At 45.6% G+C, this 16,059-nt stretch overlaps 1 protein-coding gene across 4 annotated transcripts in view; it reads right to left on the reverse strand.

Moving 5' to 3' along the window:
* Positions 1-14,593, reverse strand: part of LOC126995917 (acetylcholine receptor subunit alpha-like) — a 57,009-nt gene extending 42,416 nt beyond the window's left edge. For all 4 annotated transcript variants that reach the window (XM_050855816.1, XM_050855814.1, XM_050855815.1 and 1 more), the window contains exon 1: positions 14,554-14,593. In XM_050855816.1, coding sequence (XP_050711773.1) covers positions 14,554-14,580 — 27 coding nt within the window. In that variant the 5' untranslated portion in view covers positions 14,581-14,593. The remainder of the gene's footprint in view (positions 1-14,553) is intronic.
* Between the last annotated feature and the right edge of the window lie 1,466 nt (positions 14,594-16,059).

Here is a 16,059-nt window from a genome sequence, read left to right on the forward strand (position 1 = left end):
CTCTCTCTCTCTCTCTCGCTCGCCATTCTCTTATCGTTTCCAAAATATTTTACTTTTTTCTTTATTTATTTTCTTTCTTTTTTCCTTTCTTTCCTCCATTCCTTTCCTTTAATTGCTATATACATATTTTCTCTCCAACATTCCCCTTTCCATCCCTTCGATTTGTTTTCTCTACTTCCTCCTCCTCCTCTTCTTCTTCTTCCTTCTCCTTCTCCTCCTCCTCCTCTTCTTCTTCTTCCTCTTGTTACCGCTTTGGCCATCTGTTTCGTCTCTCTCTCTCTCTCTCTCTCTCTCTCTCTCTCTCTCTCTCTCTCTCTCTCTTGTCCTTCATTCTCCTAGTTACACAACTCTTCTCTTTCACTTTTATATATTCATGTTTTCTTTCTTCTTTATCTTTTTCCTGTTTTCTTTTATTTTCTGCTTTCTCATTCTTCTTTATTTTTTTGTGGGTTCTCCTTCTCATTTCCATTTTATTTCCATTCATTATCTTTCTATTTCCTCTCTCTGCCTTTTCTTTTTCTTTCACTTTAATTTAGTTTCTCTCTTTCATACGTTTTATTTTTTTTCAGTGTTATTTGTTCTAGGAAAGATATAAAGGTGAACGGAGTGGTGTGAATCTGAGCGCATGATATATCCTTTCCAACACGTTCAGACATGTACGAATAAATATTTTCGCTCTTCTTTATTTTTTCCTAATTTTTTAAACACATTCAGATAGCTTTGTACGAATATTCTCACTTTTTCTTATTTTTTTCCTTATTTTTCTATTATTTCAAATAGAACATAATGCAAAGGATGATATATAAACTCAAACAAATGATAGATACATAGATAGATTAATAGATAGATAGATAGATAGACAGACAAAACTGCTGAAGATATTATACGAAAACGAAGAAAATGATAAAAAAATAGAAAAAAAAACATACAAATACATTCTTTAGGTGAACAAATAAACGAGAAACAAAGAAATAAACAAAGGAAAAAAAAGGAAATATTTACACACACACACACACACACACACACACACACACACACACACACACACACACACACACACACACACACACACACACACACACACACTCTCTCTCTCTCTCTCTCTCTCTCTCTCTCTCTCTCTCTCTCTCTCTCTCTCTCTCTCTCTCTCTCTCTCTCTCTCTCTCTCTCTTCTCCATTATCCGTCTTTTTCCCTTCGTCTTATTCCCTTTCATTTCTCCCCCACAATTTGTCCTCAATTTGCTCTGCTTCCTTTGTTTATCACGTTTCTCCTTTTCCTTTTTTCGTATCCCTCCCTTTGGTTTATTATTTATTTTTGTAATTCTCTCTCTCTCTCTCTCTCTCTCTCTCTCTCTCTCTCTCTCTCTCTCTCATTCAGTTTCCCCTTTTCTCTCTCTGTCGGTAGTAAGTCTGGAAAGGTTCTTACACGACCTCTCTCTCTCTCTCTGTCTGTCTGTCTGTCTGTCTGTCTGTCTGTCTGTTTGTCTGTCTCTCTCTCTCTCTATCTCTCTCTCTCTCTCTCTCTCTCATTTACTTTCACTCACTCACTCACTCACACTCACTCTCACACTCACTCCCTCTCCCTCTCCCTCTCCCTCTCCCTCTCTCTCTCCGTACCCTAAATCCTGAGGGACTGAGGCCAAAGTTTTTTTTCAGTTTAATAAAAAAAAGATAACGAATAGAGGAAACGAAAACGAGAGCGATTAGTCAATGTTTTCTACAGATTCTAGGGGTGGGGGGCAGAGAGAGAGAGAGAGAGAGAGAGAGAGAGAGAGAGAGAGAGAGAGAGAGAGAGAGAGAGAGAGAGAGAGAGAGAGAGAGAGAGAGAGAGAGAGAGAATAGGTACTTACAAGAATAGAGAATAGGAGTAAGGAGTGGAGAGAAGAGCTGAATGATAAAAAAAGAGAGGAAAGGGAAAGAAAGAGAAAAGAGGGTTACAGTAGGGAGGAATAAGGGATGAGAGAAAGAGAAAGAGAAAGAGAGAAAAAAGGAGAAACTAAATTAAAATGGAAAAAAAGATGCAGAGAGAGAGGAAGTAGGAAGATAAAGAAAAAAAGAAAAAGAGAAACGAACAAAGAAAATTCACAAAAAAATAAAGAAAGGTGAGAAAGCAGAAAAGGAAAGGGAAATGAACGATAAAAAGGAGAAAGAAAGCAAATAGAAAAGAAAGAAAAATATGTACCTAGGAAAATGAAGGACAAGAATGAGATAGATAGAGATAGAGAGAGAGAGAGAATCTGTGAGGCAAAGTGGTTTCATGAGCGAGTCTGAGAATACTTGAACAGGATGTGTGAGAGAGAAAAAAAAAAAGAAGGGAAACTAAAGTAATAAAAATATATTAAACTAGAGAAAGCGTAAAAAAGGGAGTAAATGGGATAGTTAGGTGAAAAAGAATACGAAAAATAGGGTGTAAGAGGAAAATGGAGAACGAAATTGGAGGAAGAAGGAAGGGAAGAAAGGAAACACAATATACGAAAGAAGAGGAAAGAAAGGAAGGAAGGAAGGAAATAAGAAAGGAAGAAAGGAAAAGAGAAGTGAAGAAGGAAAGGAGGAAGGAAGAAAGGAAAAAAGGAGTGAAGACAAAGAAAAGTTTTATAGGAAATAAGTAGATAAAAAAGAAAAAAGGAGTATATGAATTAAAAAAAAGGAAAATGATATGGAAAGAAGGAATAACGGAAAAAGAAAGAGGAGGGAAGGAAGGAAATAAGAAAGAAAAAGGAAAGAAGGAGTTAAGAAATAGAGAAGTTTAAGAGTGCACATAGATAAAAAAAAAGGAGAGAGGGCGGATATGGAAGAAGAAAAGAGGGAAAACTGATACGGAAGGAGGGAAAGAAGGAGGGTGGTAAAGGAGGAGGAGGAGGAGGAGGCAGATAAGGAGGAGGAGGAGGAGGAGGAGGAGGAGGACGAGGATGAGGAGGAAGAGGAGGAGGAGGAGGAGGAGGAGGAGGAGGAGGAGGAGGCAAGCAAGGAACACGCAGGTAAATTTGTTAAGTAAGGTATGGAATATGCAATCAACAGGTGTGTACTTCCAGGTGTGTGTGTGTGTGTGTGTGTGTGTGTGTGTGTGTGTGATTTTGTACTTTATTCTTTTTTTTATCAGTCTATCTTATTAATATATCCTCAAAGTCTATCTCCTCTTCCTCCTCCTCCTCCTCTCTCTCTCTCTCTCTCTCTCTCTCTCTCTCTCTCTCTCTCTCTGTGTGTGTGTGTGTGTGTGTGTGTGTGTGTGTGTGTGTGTGTGTGTGTGTGTGTGGTTTCAGTTTCATCACGAGATTAAGTCATAAAATAAAAAAATGCGCGGCGCCCGACGAAGTTACGAATGAACGAAACGAGATTTACGTTGAAAATAGCGCGATGAAAAACGAGGGAATAAAATTTACGGTAGCTAATTTATTTTATATATAAATAGAACGAGTTACTGTAAACCAAAAAAATAGATAAAAACGGAACTATTATTGTTATTTCCATTACCATTATTATTATCATTATTATTATTATTATTATTATTATTATTATTATTATTATTATTATTATTATTATTATTATTATCATTATTATCTGTATTACTAGTTTTATTTTTCTTCTTTTCTTCTTTTTCTACTTCCTCGTCTTTCTTTTTCTACTTCTTATTCTTCTTTTTCTTCCTCTTCGTCATTTTCATCTTCTTGTTCTTGTTCTTCTATTTCTTCTTCTTTTTCATCATAATCATCATCTTTTTCTTTTACATATTCATCTATTTCTGTTCTTATTCTTACTCTTATTTTCTTTTTTTTCTTCTTCACCTTCATCTTCTTATCTTTTCTTCATTTCCATCTCCATCATCTTCATCTTCATCTCCATCTTTTTCTTATTACTATTATTATTATTATTATTATTATTATTATTATTATTATTATTATTATTATTATTATTATTATTATTTATGCGGTGCCTTAAAAATTCTCTCTCTGGCTTCCAAACTTCCTCCTCTAAACTTCAAGAACGAGAGACTTGAAAGGAAAAGTCTGGAGATCATAGACGTATTTTTGCCAGGTGCAAAGAGAGAGAGAGAGAGAGAGAGAGAGAGAGAGAGAGAGAGAGAGAGAGAGAGAGAGAGAGAGAGAGAGAGAGAGAGAGAGAGAGAGAGAGAGAGAGAGAGAGAGAGAGAGAGAGAGAGTGTGTGTGTGTGTGTGTGTGTGTGTTTGTGTGTGTGTGTGTCCTCGGCGTGTCTGCCATCACCAACTCAGGTAGGATGGCAGACACGCCGAGGACTCGTCACCAGCTGGTGCTTCTCTCCGCCAACGTGCGAGGCCTCCGCACAGCTTTGTCCTGAGGCACCGCGTGTACATAGCTGAAGTGACTGAAACGTGGCTCAACAGTGAGGTGGAGTTATCCTTCGGCAGGATTCCAGGCTACACCCACTGGATCAGGAGAGACCGGCAGGGAAGACAAGGCGGCGGTGTGGCAGTGTGCCTCAAGGAAGGAGTGCAGGCCCAGAGACTTGAAGTAGAGACACCACCCACGACAGAGGCGGTGTTTCTCAAAGTAATTCTGGCAGATGGCACTGCCCTCCTCCTATGTGCCATGTACCGCCTCCCAAGGCAAGGGCCTGCCCCCCTGGATTTTCTGACTGAGCAAATGGATGACCTGCTGACTCGCCATCGCTGCAGGCACGTCCTAATCATGGGCGACGGGGACTTAAACCAGCACATGGAGGGAGCCGCCTACGAGAATCTCCTGACGATGCAGGGTCTGACAGATCATGTCACCTTCCCAACCCATGAGCGAGGCGGGACGCTGGACCCCGTTATCTCGGACCTGGGAGAGGGCAGGGTCATGTGCCAACAGCTTGGGCCGGTTGGCAGCTCTGACCACCACGCCATCCTGACCCGAGCAGACGGCCACTTCCCACACCATCTGGCTGTGGGACAGAGCTGACTGGCCCTCCCTTAAAAGAGACCTGCAACAGACAGACTGACACACCCTTCTGTCTGGGCGAGCAGAGCCCATAGCGAAGGCCTATACTGAACGGCTCAAAGTTCTCCAACGAGAGCACATCCCACACCGCCAGTATACCTCCAAGCCCACCGATCAGCCCTGGTTTGGTTACCGCTGCCGCCTTGCTGCAGAAAGAAAATATTCTGCGTGGCTCCGCTATAAAAGGAACCCAACCCACCGCAACAAAGCCCTGCATCGAGCGGCGCGCAAAAATATGGTGGCCACCAGTAAATGGGCGAAACGGAGGTGGGAAAGAGACCTCCGCGCCAAGCTGTGCGGGCCAGGGGTGGGCAGCAAGACCTGGTGGACCCTTGTTAAGGAAAAGCAAGGCAGCAGCCACCAAGAAACAATCACTCCCAGCACCAAGCAGGACGGCACCACAGGCACCAGCAGCAGGGAGAAGACAGAGCTCCTGGCTGACCTCTTCTCTGCCAAGATGTCGGTCGCCGACCCCACCAGACCTCCACCACAACTGCCACAGGAATGCAACCAGACCATGACAGAGGTTGCGGTACACCGGGAGCAAGTGGAGCGCCTTCTAAGAGCGGTGGACGTCAGGAAGGCCACTGGTCCTGACAACGTTAGCCCACATGTGCTGCGTCACTGCTCCAGTGAGCTGGCAGGACCCCTCTCGGAGGTGTTCGGGGCCTATGTCCGGGAGAACACCTGGCCCTCTATATGGAAGGAGGCTCGCGTGGTGCCGGTTCACAAAAAGCGGGCCAGATCTGACCCTGCCAACTACAGGCCTATCTCCCTCCTGTCTATTGTTGGAAAAATCTTCAAGAGAATAGTGGTGGAGACCATCACCCGCCACCTCGAGAGCAACGCCCTCATTACTGACCAGCAGTTTGGGTTCAGATCTGGTCGCTCCACTTCAGACCTCCTGCCGCTCCTCTCAAGGGATTGGCAGGACTCACTAGACACCGGCCTGGATACCATTGTCGTCACTCTCGCCATCGCGGGTGCTTTTGACCGGGTGTGGCACGCGGGCTTGCTGGAGAAGCTTCGTGCCAAAGGCATCCAAGGACACCTGCTGATGCTGATGAGCGACTACCTTCAAGGAAGAAGCCTCCACGTCGTCGTCGGCGGCCAGCAGTCCAAGGACCTCCCAGTGGGTGCCTCAGTCCCTCAGGGATCTGTGCTGGGACCTGTCCTCTGGAATCTGTACATCGACGACCTTCTCAGGAGTCTGCTAGCAATCTCTGCATATGCTGACGACTGCACGCTCTCCCTCTCCTACCCTCGCCAAGAAAGCCAGCAAGCGGTTGCTGACGTCAACCAGCAACTACGCTTGATACGGGAGTGGGGGGAGCGCTGGCAGGTGAACTTTGCTCCTGAGAAGACTCAGGCGATGGTGATCTCTCGGTCTCCGGCAGCCACACAAGCTGTCGAAGGAAGGGTGATGTTTGGCTCCGTCACCCTCCAGCTCCAGGATTACGTCAGGATCCTCGGAGTGGACATGGACCGAGAGCTGCGCTTCGACCGCCACCTGAAAGACGTCGCCCACCAAGCCTCCCTACGTGTCTCTGCCTTTCGTAGAGTGGCTAATTTCCTCGACAAGCGAGGAATTATGCTCCTCTACAAGGCCCAGGTAAGACCCTACCTGGAGTACGGGGCTCTGACCTGGATGTCCAGCGCTGCCACACACCTGCAGAGACTGGACAAGGTGGAGCGACGGGTGCAGCGACTGTTACAGGAGAACAACCCCCAGCCGCCCCCTCAGGATATTATACCTCTAGACACTCTGGAGCACCGCCGGGACGTCGCTGCGCTGGTGGTGTTCCACAAGGCCCAGGTACAAGGAGTACCACACCTGGCGAGACTGAGGCTACCCCCGCGAGAGGCTGTGAGAGATACGAGAACGGTACTCTCCAGCCACGAGCAGGTCGGGGTGCCAAGGTCACGCGCCAGCCAGCACCAGAGGACATTCACCTCCAGGGTGTCCCGCCTGTGGAACACGTTCACGGCAGCAGGGCCAACAGTGAGGGAAATGTCCACCCAGCAGGTAAAAGTGGCTGCTCACAGGTGGCGAAAAACATGCCCCACACCACAGTGAACAAGTGTAAAGTGCTTTTGAAATAATGCACAAGAAAAAGTGACATTTTAAACCCTGAAAAGTGCACAGTGAAACATATGCTTCTCGTTACGAACGATCGCATAAAGTGTCGTCGACAAAAACAAATATGTTGTGTACTACAGATTGTCAGTTCAAATAAAAAGAGAGAGAGAGAGAGAGAGAGAGAGAGAGAGAGAGAGAGAGAGAGAGAGAGAGAGAGAGAGAGAGAGAGAGAGAGAGAGAGAGAGAGAGAGAGAGAGAGAGAGAGAGAGAGAGAGAGAGAGAGAAGGGGGGGGGGGTCGGGTTCAGGAGAGGTCGCTCGGCATCAGACCTCCTCCTCCTGCTCAGTAAGTCTTGGCATGACGCCCTGGACTCTGATCGCCCCTCACTTGTTGTTGCCCTAGATATTGCTGGGGCATTCGACTGTGTGTGGTACAGGGTTCTCCTGGTCAAGCTCGAACAGCTCGGCATCACAGGGCAACTGCTGCAGCTGTTTTTCGAGCTAGCTGCACGGCCGGAGTCTGAGGGTAGTGGTGAACGGGTGCACGTCAGGCAGTTACCCAGTCACTGCCAGCGTTCCACAAGGATCGGTACTGGGCCCGATTCTTTGGAACGCATACTTCGACGAGCTGCTCCGTGGCCTACCAGTGGCCTCAGCCTACGCCGACGACTGCACCCTGTCCCACAGCTACACCAGGGAGGAAACTGCGGACGTGATCGAAGCCACCAACCGCCATCTTGGTGACATCATGGCCTGGGGACGATGTTGGCAAGTCAAGTTTGCTGCCGAGAAGACCCAGGCCATGGTCATATCGCGTTCGGGGGAGGACGCCAGACTCCTGCAGGGACGGCTGAAGTTTGGGGACGACACCCTGGTCATCAAGGACTCCATCAACATCCTGGGGGTGGAGGTCGACTCCAGACTCAGTTTCGACCGCCACCTGGAGTGTGTGGCGCGCAGAGCCTCCCTGAGGGTGACACTCCTGCGTTGCGTGCGGCACCTGCTCGACGCAGACGGCCTCCTGAGGCTGTACAAAGCCCAGGTGAGGCCCGTCATGGAATACTCCCCTCTCTCCTGGATGAGTAGTGCCCAATGTCACCTCTCGCTGCTGGACAGAGTGAAGAGGAGGGCAGAGCGACTCATCCGCGATGCCTGCAGCCTTCAGCATCAGCGACCACATGGACACCAGTGGCGGCAGCGGCAACATCGACAGCTGCTACATCACCAGTAGGACGTCCCCCGCTGCATGCTCGACAGCCTCGGGCACCGGAGAAGGGTCGGTGCCATCACAGTCCTACACAAGGCCCAGGTCCAACACACACCTCACCTGGCGGCACTACGGGTCCCTTGGAGGAGAAGCCAGCACACCACGAGAGCGGCGGTGGCTAACGACCTCCTCCTTGAAATCCCGAGAAGCCGCACAGCCAGGTGCCAGAGGGCCTTCACGAGTGCCACGGCCCACCTGTGGAACGCCTTCACGGGTGAAGTGGGCGTTAGGGCAATGAACACCCAGTAGGTGAAGGTGGCGGCTCATGCCTGGTGTCGCACTTACCCGCCCTAGTCACATCCGCCTGAGCACAAGCACTTCACAACACTTGTGACAATGCTTTAAGATAGGCGACCTCAAGACAGAGGTCGTCTTTAGCATGGAGACAATTTCCCCGCCCCTTTTTGTCATATGTACAGCATTGTATCTTGATGTTAAAATAAAAATAAGAGAGAGAGAGAGAGAGAGAGAGAGAGAGAGAGAGAGAGAGAGAGAGAGAGAGAGAGAGAGAGAGAGAGAGAGAGAGAGAGAGAGAGAGAGAGAGAGAGAGAGAGAGAGAGAGAGAGAGAGAGAGAGAGAGAGAGAGAGAGAGAGAGAGAGAGAGAGAGAGAGAGAGAGAGAGAGAGAGAGAGAGAGAGAGAGAGAGAGAGAGAGAGAGAGAGAGAGAGAGAGAGAGAGAGAGAGAGAGAGAGAGAGAGAGAGAGAGAGAGAGAGAGAGAGAGAGAGAGAGAGAGAGAGAGAGAGAGAGAGAGAGGTCTGGGTAGTAAGTAAAATCAGATTAAGTAAAAATGAAAAATAAGAATACTTCACATCAGCTAGGAACGAAGGAGGGAGAGGAGAAGGAGTATAAGTATGATGATGATGATGATGATGATGATGGTGATGATGATGCGGAGGAGGAGGAGGAGGAGGAGGAGGAGGAGGAACACAAAGAAACACAAAGGGTTCTGAAAGAGTGCAAGGAGGTCCTTAGTGGCCCTCTTACCGATTTCTTTAAGATGTCGGTAAATTCTGGGTATGTGCCCAGTCAATGGAAAGTAGCTAATGTGACGCCGATTTTCAAAGAGGGAGACAAGTCAGCCACCTCAAATTATCGCCCAATTAGCTTAACATCAGTTGTAAGAAAGATGTTGGAGTCATTTATAGCCGGGAGCATTCGGGACCATCTAGAGAAGCATAATTTAATTCATGATTCACAGCATGGGTTCATAAAGGGTAGGTCTTGCCTTACTAACCTGTTGTCCTTTTACACTAAAGTAATCGAGGCGGTTGACAGAGATGAAAACTATGACATATTGTATTTAGATTTCAGTAGAGCGTTCGACAAAGTCCTTCATCACCGGTTATTAATAAAATTACAGGCTCACGGCGTAGATGGGAAAGTTTTGAACTGGATCAGGGCGTGGCTTAGTGGTAGGAAGCAGAGAGTGCAAATCAATGGTAAAAAATCTGAATGGGGCAGTGTTACGAGTGGAGTACCACAAGAGTCGGTGCTGGGTCCTCTGCCTTTAATTATTTACATCAATGACTTAGACACAGGAATTAGTAGTGATGTCAGTAAGTTCGCAGATGATACCAAGATCGGTAGAGTAATCCAATCAGACAGGGACGCTACCGTGCTCCAGGATGAGCATGACAGACTATATTATTGGGCGGGGAAGTGGCAGATGGAATTCAATGTCGGGAAGTGTAGCATTTTGAGTGTAGGCAGGAATAACCCCTTACACAACTACTCCTTAAATGACACTCTTCTAAGCAGGTCTGGGCGTGAGAGAGACTTAGGCGTCCTAGTGAGCGCTGACCTCCGTCCTAGGGTTCAATGCATTCAGGCTAAAAATCGGACAGAGTACTTGGTTTCATCTCAAGGAGCGTAAGCAATAGGAGCGCTGAAGTCATCCTCAAACTTTACTTAGCACTAGTTAAACCTCATCTCGATTATGCAGTTCAGTTCAGGTCCCCCTACTATAGAATGGATATCAAGATGTTAGAATCTGTACAGAGGAGGATGACAAAGATGATTCAGGGGGTGAGAAACTTGCCTTATGAAGACAGGCTGAAGCATTTAAATCTACACTCTCTAGAAAGGCGAAGGTTGCGAGGAGACTTGATCGAAGTTTATAAATGGATGAAGGGCTTTAATAAAGGGGATGTCAATAAGATTTTGATAGTTAAAGAACCAGGTAGGACGCGTGGCAATGGTTTTAAGTTAGACAAATTCAGATTCAACAAAGACATAGGCAAGAATTGGTTCACCAATAGAGTGGTGGACGAATGGAACAGGCTTGGGAGCCATGTTGTGGGTGCCAATACCGTAGATACATTCAAGAAGAGGTTAGATAAAGCCATGGATGGTGAGGTAAGGTGGGGTTGAGTGTACAATAGCTGCCTTGTATAGGCCAACCGGCCTCTTGCAGACTTCTTACGTTCTTATGTTCTTATGTAAGAACAAACAACAGCAGACCTGCTGGTCCTTACGAGGCTGTTTGTGACAAGCTACACTAACTCTCTAATCAAAAGTGAAAGATGAAGGACAGCAAAGCCGAAGGCTCCTCCCCACCCCCCTACCCCTCCAGCCAAAGCCGGCAGGAAAGGAAAAAGAACCATGCAGCATGGAAAAACTGCATGGAAATTATGTAGGAAAGAGGAAAGAACTACCATTACTGCTACCACTAACCGGGCGATAAAAACGGACAAGGACACCAGTATTCGAAAGAACTTAACGTTATTACAACAATGAGTAATATCTTAGTTGCTGGTTGGATTCAAAATACTTGTCTAACCTATTCTTGAAGGCCGTAACTGTTGTACTATCAACGACATCACAGGGTAGAGAGTTCCAAACATTAACAACTCGATTGAAGAAGAAGTGTTTAGCTTCGTACGACGAGAATCTTTTACCACATCTTCAAATTGTGATTTCTTCTTGTTCTATTTGATTGATCAATTGTAAAGTAATCTTCCGCATTAATATCACTGAATCCTTTAAACATTTTAAACACTTCTATTAGATCGCCTCGCATTCTTCGTTTTGATAGGCTGAATTTCTCAACCTAGGAATCATCTTTGTTACTTTTCGTTGAACCCGTTCCATCTTTTCTATGTCTTTTCTGTAATAGGGAGACGAAAACTGTACGCAGGACTCTAGATGGGGTCGAACCAACGAATTATACAGTTTTAATATTACTTTTTCCGAGGAGAGGAGAAGGAGGAGGAGGAGGAGGAGGAGGAAACATGGAAACATGGACTAGCAGGCAGCAGAAAGCTTGTTGGCTCATTACAAGGCTGCCTGCTTTCAGTGATTTAATCAATCCGTCAGTCACAGGAGTGGCTTGCAGGGAAGGATTAAAGCATTTGTGTACCTACTCTTGGATACGTTCAGTTCAATCCCGATGCAGCAAAATGGCGATCAATGCGTTTCTTGAAGGAGTTGATGGTCTCTGCGCTAACCGTTTCTGCAGGAAGGCTGTTCCAGTGGCGAACAACTCCATTCGAGAAATAACTCCTGCCGACGTCGGTATTGCATCGCTTTGCTTGAAGTGTTTTTCCATTGTTTCTTGTCCTCAGGTTTGTTTGTGGCGTGAAGAGATTGGAGTGATAAACATTCCTGAGCTTGTTCAGGTACTTAAAGACTTGTATCATGTCTCCCCGCAGTCGTCTCTTTTCCAACGTGAAGAGGTTGAGTCGCTCGAATCGCTCTTCATAGGGCTTCATCCTCAGTGATGGTATCATCTTCGTGGCGCGGCGCTGTACTCTCTCTAGTAACTCAATGTCTTTCCTATAATTTCGAGACCAGAATTGCACGGCGTATTCCAGGTGGGGTCTTACCAGCGAATTATACAAGGATAACATAGCTCCCGGCGTCTTGTATTCGAGGTTCCTCGCTATGAACCCAAGCATCGTATTGGCTTTCTTAGAGGTGGACTTGCAGTGTTTTGTTTGTTTCAAGTCACCGTTGATTGTGACCCCGAGGTCTCTTTCCTCTTGCACTACCTGTAGTGGTTTGCCACCCATGTAGTATGTGTAGTTGCTGTTTCTGGATCCGATATGCATTACTTTACATTTGGTAGTGTTGAAGGACATCTGCCATTTTTCTGACCACTGAGTGATCTGGTCCAGGTCTCTCGGGATAATTTCGCAGTCTGCTGTCATGAGGGCCTTCCCACCCATCTTTATGTCGTCGGCAAATTTTGAAAGAGTGGATTTTAATCCTAGTTCTATGTCGTTGATATATATATATATATATATATATATATATATATATATATATATATATATATATATATATATATATATATATATATATATATATATATATATAATGAAGAGTATGGGTCCCAGCACTGACCCCTGTGGCACTCCACCTGTGACCGGGAGTCACTCGGAGGCCTGTCCGTTGAGTACAACTCGTTGTTTTCTTTCAGTGAGCCAGTCTTTGATCCACGCTGTCAGATTGTCGCCTAACCCCGCCGACTTAAGTTTCTTGAGGAGTCTTTCGTGTGGTACTTTGTCAAAGGCTTTTGAAAGTCTAGATATACAACATCACTGGGGATATCATTATTCCAGTTGTCATAGATACCTTGGAAGAAGTCCAGTAAGTTGGTTAAGCATGAGCGCTTATTCCTGAAACCGTGCTGAGCATCGGAAATGATGTTGTTGTCTTCAAGGAACCTAACGAGTTTGTCTCTGATGATCTTTTCGAGAATTTTTCTCGCCACTGAGGTCAAGCTGGTTGGTCTGTAGTTTAAGGCCACGCTTTTGTCTCCCTTTTTGAAAATCGGTGTTACGTTCGCTTGCTTCTAGTCTTCGATAACTTTGTTTTGTTGTAGTGTCAGATTATAGATGGCGGTGAGTGGCTTGAGGATTTGCTGCTTGAGTTCCTTGAGCAGCCTGGGTGACAAGTCGTCGGGTCCGGTGGACTTGTTTGTCTCGAATTTATCTAGGTACTTTTTCACATACCGTTCGTCGATTGTACCAATTTCTAGGGGTGTAAGTCCCATCGGTGGGGTAGGGCTCTCGGGTACGGACTGGGTGTTCTCGACCGTGAACACAGACGCGAAGTTTTTGTTTAGGATTTCGACCATTTGTCTGCTGTCCTGGGTTAGTACGTCACTTTCATCTTTTAGGGGACCGATATTGCTTTTTATCTTCTTTTTGATTCTTATATACGTGAAGAACTTTTTCGGGTTGGACTTGGCTTCGCGTGATATTTGCTTTTCATAGTCGCGTTTACGCTGTCGAATGAAAGTTCTGCAAGTTCTGAGGCTTTGATGGTACTGTTCGCGTGCCTCATAAGTGCTGTTTTCCATTAGCAAGTTGTATTTTCTCTTTTTTAAATTAATCGCCCGTCGAACTTGGGTAGTAATCTATGGTGGGCTTATGGCATTATTTGTTCTCCTAGTCTTCATGGGAACAGTTGTTCTCTCTACCTCTAGGAGTTTGTTCTTGAAGCCGTTCCACGCGCCGCCCACAGGAGTGAAGTTTATGGGTTTCCAAGTTGTCTGGGTTAGCAGCTTACGAGCGAGATTAAAATTGGCTCTATTGCAGTCTGGAATCTTGGATCTTGGAGTTCATGGTCTGTTCTGATCTTAAGGCGAATTAGTTAATCGTCGTAACCACCTAGTTTTTCGATGACATGACATTCACGTGAGAGCTCGGAATCACTCACGAGTACTAGGTCTAATAAATTATTTTCCCTTGTCGGTTGGGTAACGATCTGAGTTAGGAGGAGGAGGAGGAGGAGGAGGAGGAGGAGGAGGAGAGGACAACGGAGAGGAAAGGGAGGAAAAGGTAAAAAAAGAGGAGAAACTAAAAATATATGATTAAAAAAGGAGAATGAAGAAATGAAAAAGGACGACGAGGAAACGGAAGAGGAATAGGAGGAGGATGAAGATACAAAAAGAGGAGAAAGTAAAAGAAGTGGAAAAGGAAGAGAAAAAAGGAGGAAGAGAGCATTAGGGATAGAAAGAGGAGGAAAAGGAGGAAGAGAAGTAGGAGGATAGAGATAAGGATGATGAAGAAGAGAAAACGGAATAAGAGGAGAAAGAGAAAGTAGAAGAATCAAAATGAAAGCGGAGGAAGAGGAGGAGGAGAGGATTGTGAATATGAAGAGGATGAAAGGTAGAAGGAAGAAGTGAAGGAGGAGGAGATGGAGAAGAAGGAGAACAAAGAGGCACAGAACGCAAGAGATAGACCACAAACAGCCACACACCGACATAGATACACCTTCTAATTAACAGGTAAATATCCACTCACCTGCTCCACCCAGAGGTTCGTCGTCATGATCTGGTTCTTCAGGTTCTGCAAAAAGAAAAGAGGAATTACAAAAAAGAAAAAAAATCATGAACATACAAAATAAAAGAAGCTAAATGAATGTTTTGATGTGTTTTCCTTTTCTTTTTTGCTTTCTTTTAATCAATCTCACACCTTTCTTTTTTTTCTTTCTTTCTTTCTTTCTCTTTCTCTCTCAAGCGCAAAATGTATAACCTGAAGAGAGATAAAGATAGATAGATAGATAGATAGATAGATAGATAGATAGATAGATAGAGAGAGAGAGAGAGAGAGAGAGAGAGAGAGAGAGAGAGAGAGAGAGAGAGAGAGAGAGAGAGAGAGAGAGAGAGAGAGAGAGAGAGAGAGAGAGAGAGAGAGAGAGAGAGAGAGAGAGAGAGAGAGAGAGAGAGAGAGAGAGAGAGAGAGAGAGAGAGAGAGAGAGAGAGAGAGAGAACTAAACGCTGCGAATTTCTTGTCTCTCTCTCAAGTAGATGTTTTTAGGTCAGGTCAAAGTGGTTTAAATGAGGTCAAGGTCACGTGATTGGGGTCAAAAGAGGAGCAGTATGAGGAGCAGTAGTAGTAGGAGGAGGAGGAGGAGATCGCTAGTGAGGAAAAAAATATAAAGCAGATGGAGGAGGAAGAGAGAAAAATAAAATAAAAGAAGGAAGAGGAGAATGAGGAGGAAGAGGAGGAGAGGGAAAGAAAAAGAAGGATCAAACATAGGAGGAGGAGGGAGAAGAAAACGAGGAAAATAAGAAGGAAAAAGTTTGGAATACGTCAGAAACACACACACACACACACACACACACACACACACACACTGATTGGGTGAGGAGGAAGAATATTTGCGCCAGCCTCCTCCTCCTCCTCCTCCTCCTTCTCCTCTTCCTCTTCCTCTTTCTACATAGGGAAGAAGGGAGAGAGTTGAAATTACTTGTATTATCAGAGTGACGTTACGAAGAGTAGGAAAAGGAAGAGGAAGAGGAAGAAGAGGAGGAGGAGGAAGAGGAGGAGGAGGAGGAGGAGGAGGAGGAGGAGGAGGAGGAGGAGGTATTGTTAAGTGTCGAGAGAGAGAGATAGGGAGAGATACCTGGAGGTAGAGGTGACGTGTTGAGAGAGAGAGAGAGAGAGAGAGAGAGAGAGAGAGAGAGAGAGAGAGAGAGAGAGAGAGAGAGAGAGAGAGAGAGAGAGAGAGAGAGAGAGAGAGAGAGAGAGAGAGAGAGAGAGAGAGAGAGAGAATGATAGGATAGACGATAATAAAATAGACGGCATTAGAGAAACGAATACACACACACACACACACACACACACACACACACACACACACACACAGGTAAACATGTCACCTGTCCGAATCTTTGACATGCTAGAACTTCTCATTTGAGAGAGAGAGAGAGAGAGAGAGAGAGAGAGAGAGAGAGAGAGAGAGAGAGAGAGAGAGAGAGAGAGAGAGAGAGAGAGAGAGAGAGAGAGAGAGAGAGAGAGAGAGAG

Source organism: Eriocheir sinensis, chromosome 9, assembly GCF_024679095.1.
Source record: "Eriocheir sinensis breed Jianghai 21 chromosome 9, ASM2467909v1, whole genome shotgun sequence".
Classification (NCBI taxonomy): Eukaryota; Metazoa; Arthropoda; class Malacostraca; order Decapoda; family Varunidae; genus Eriocheir; species Eriocheir sinensis.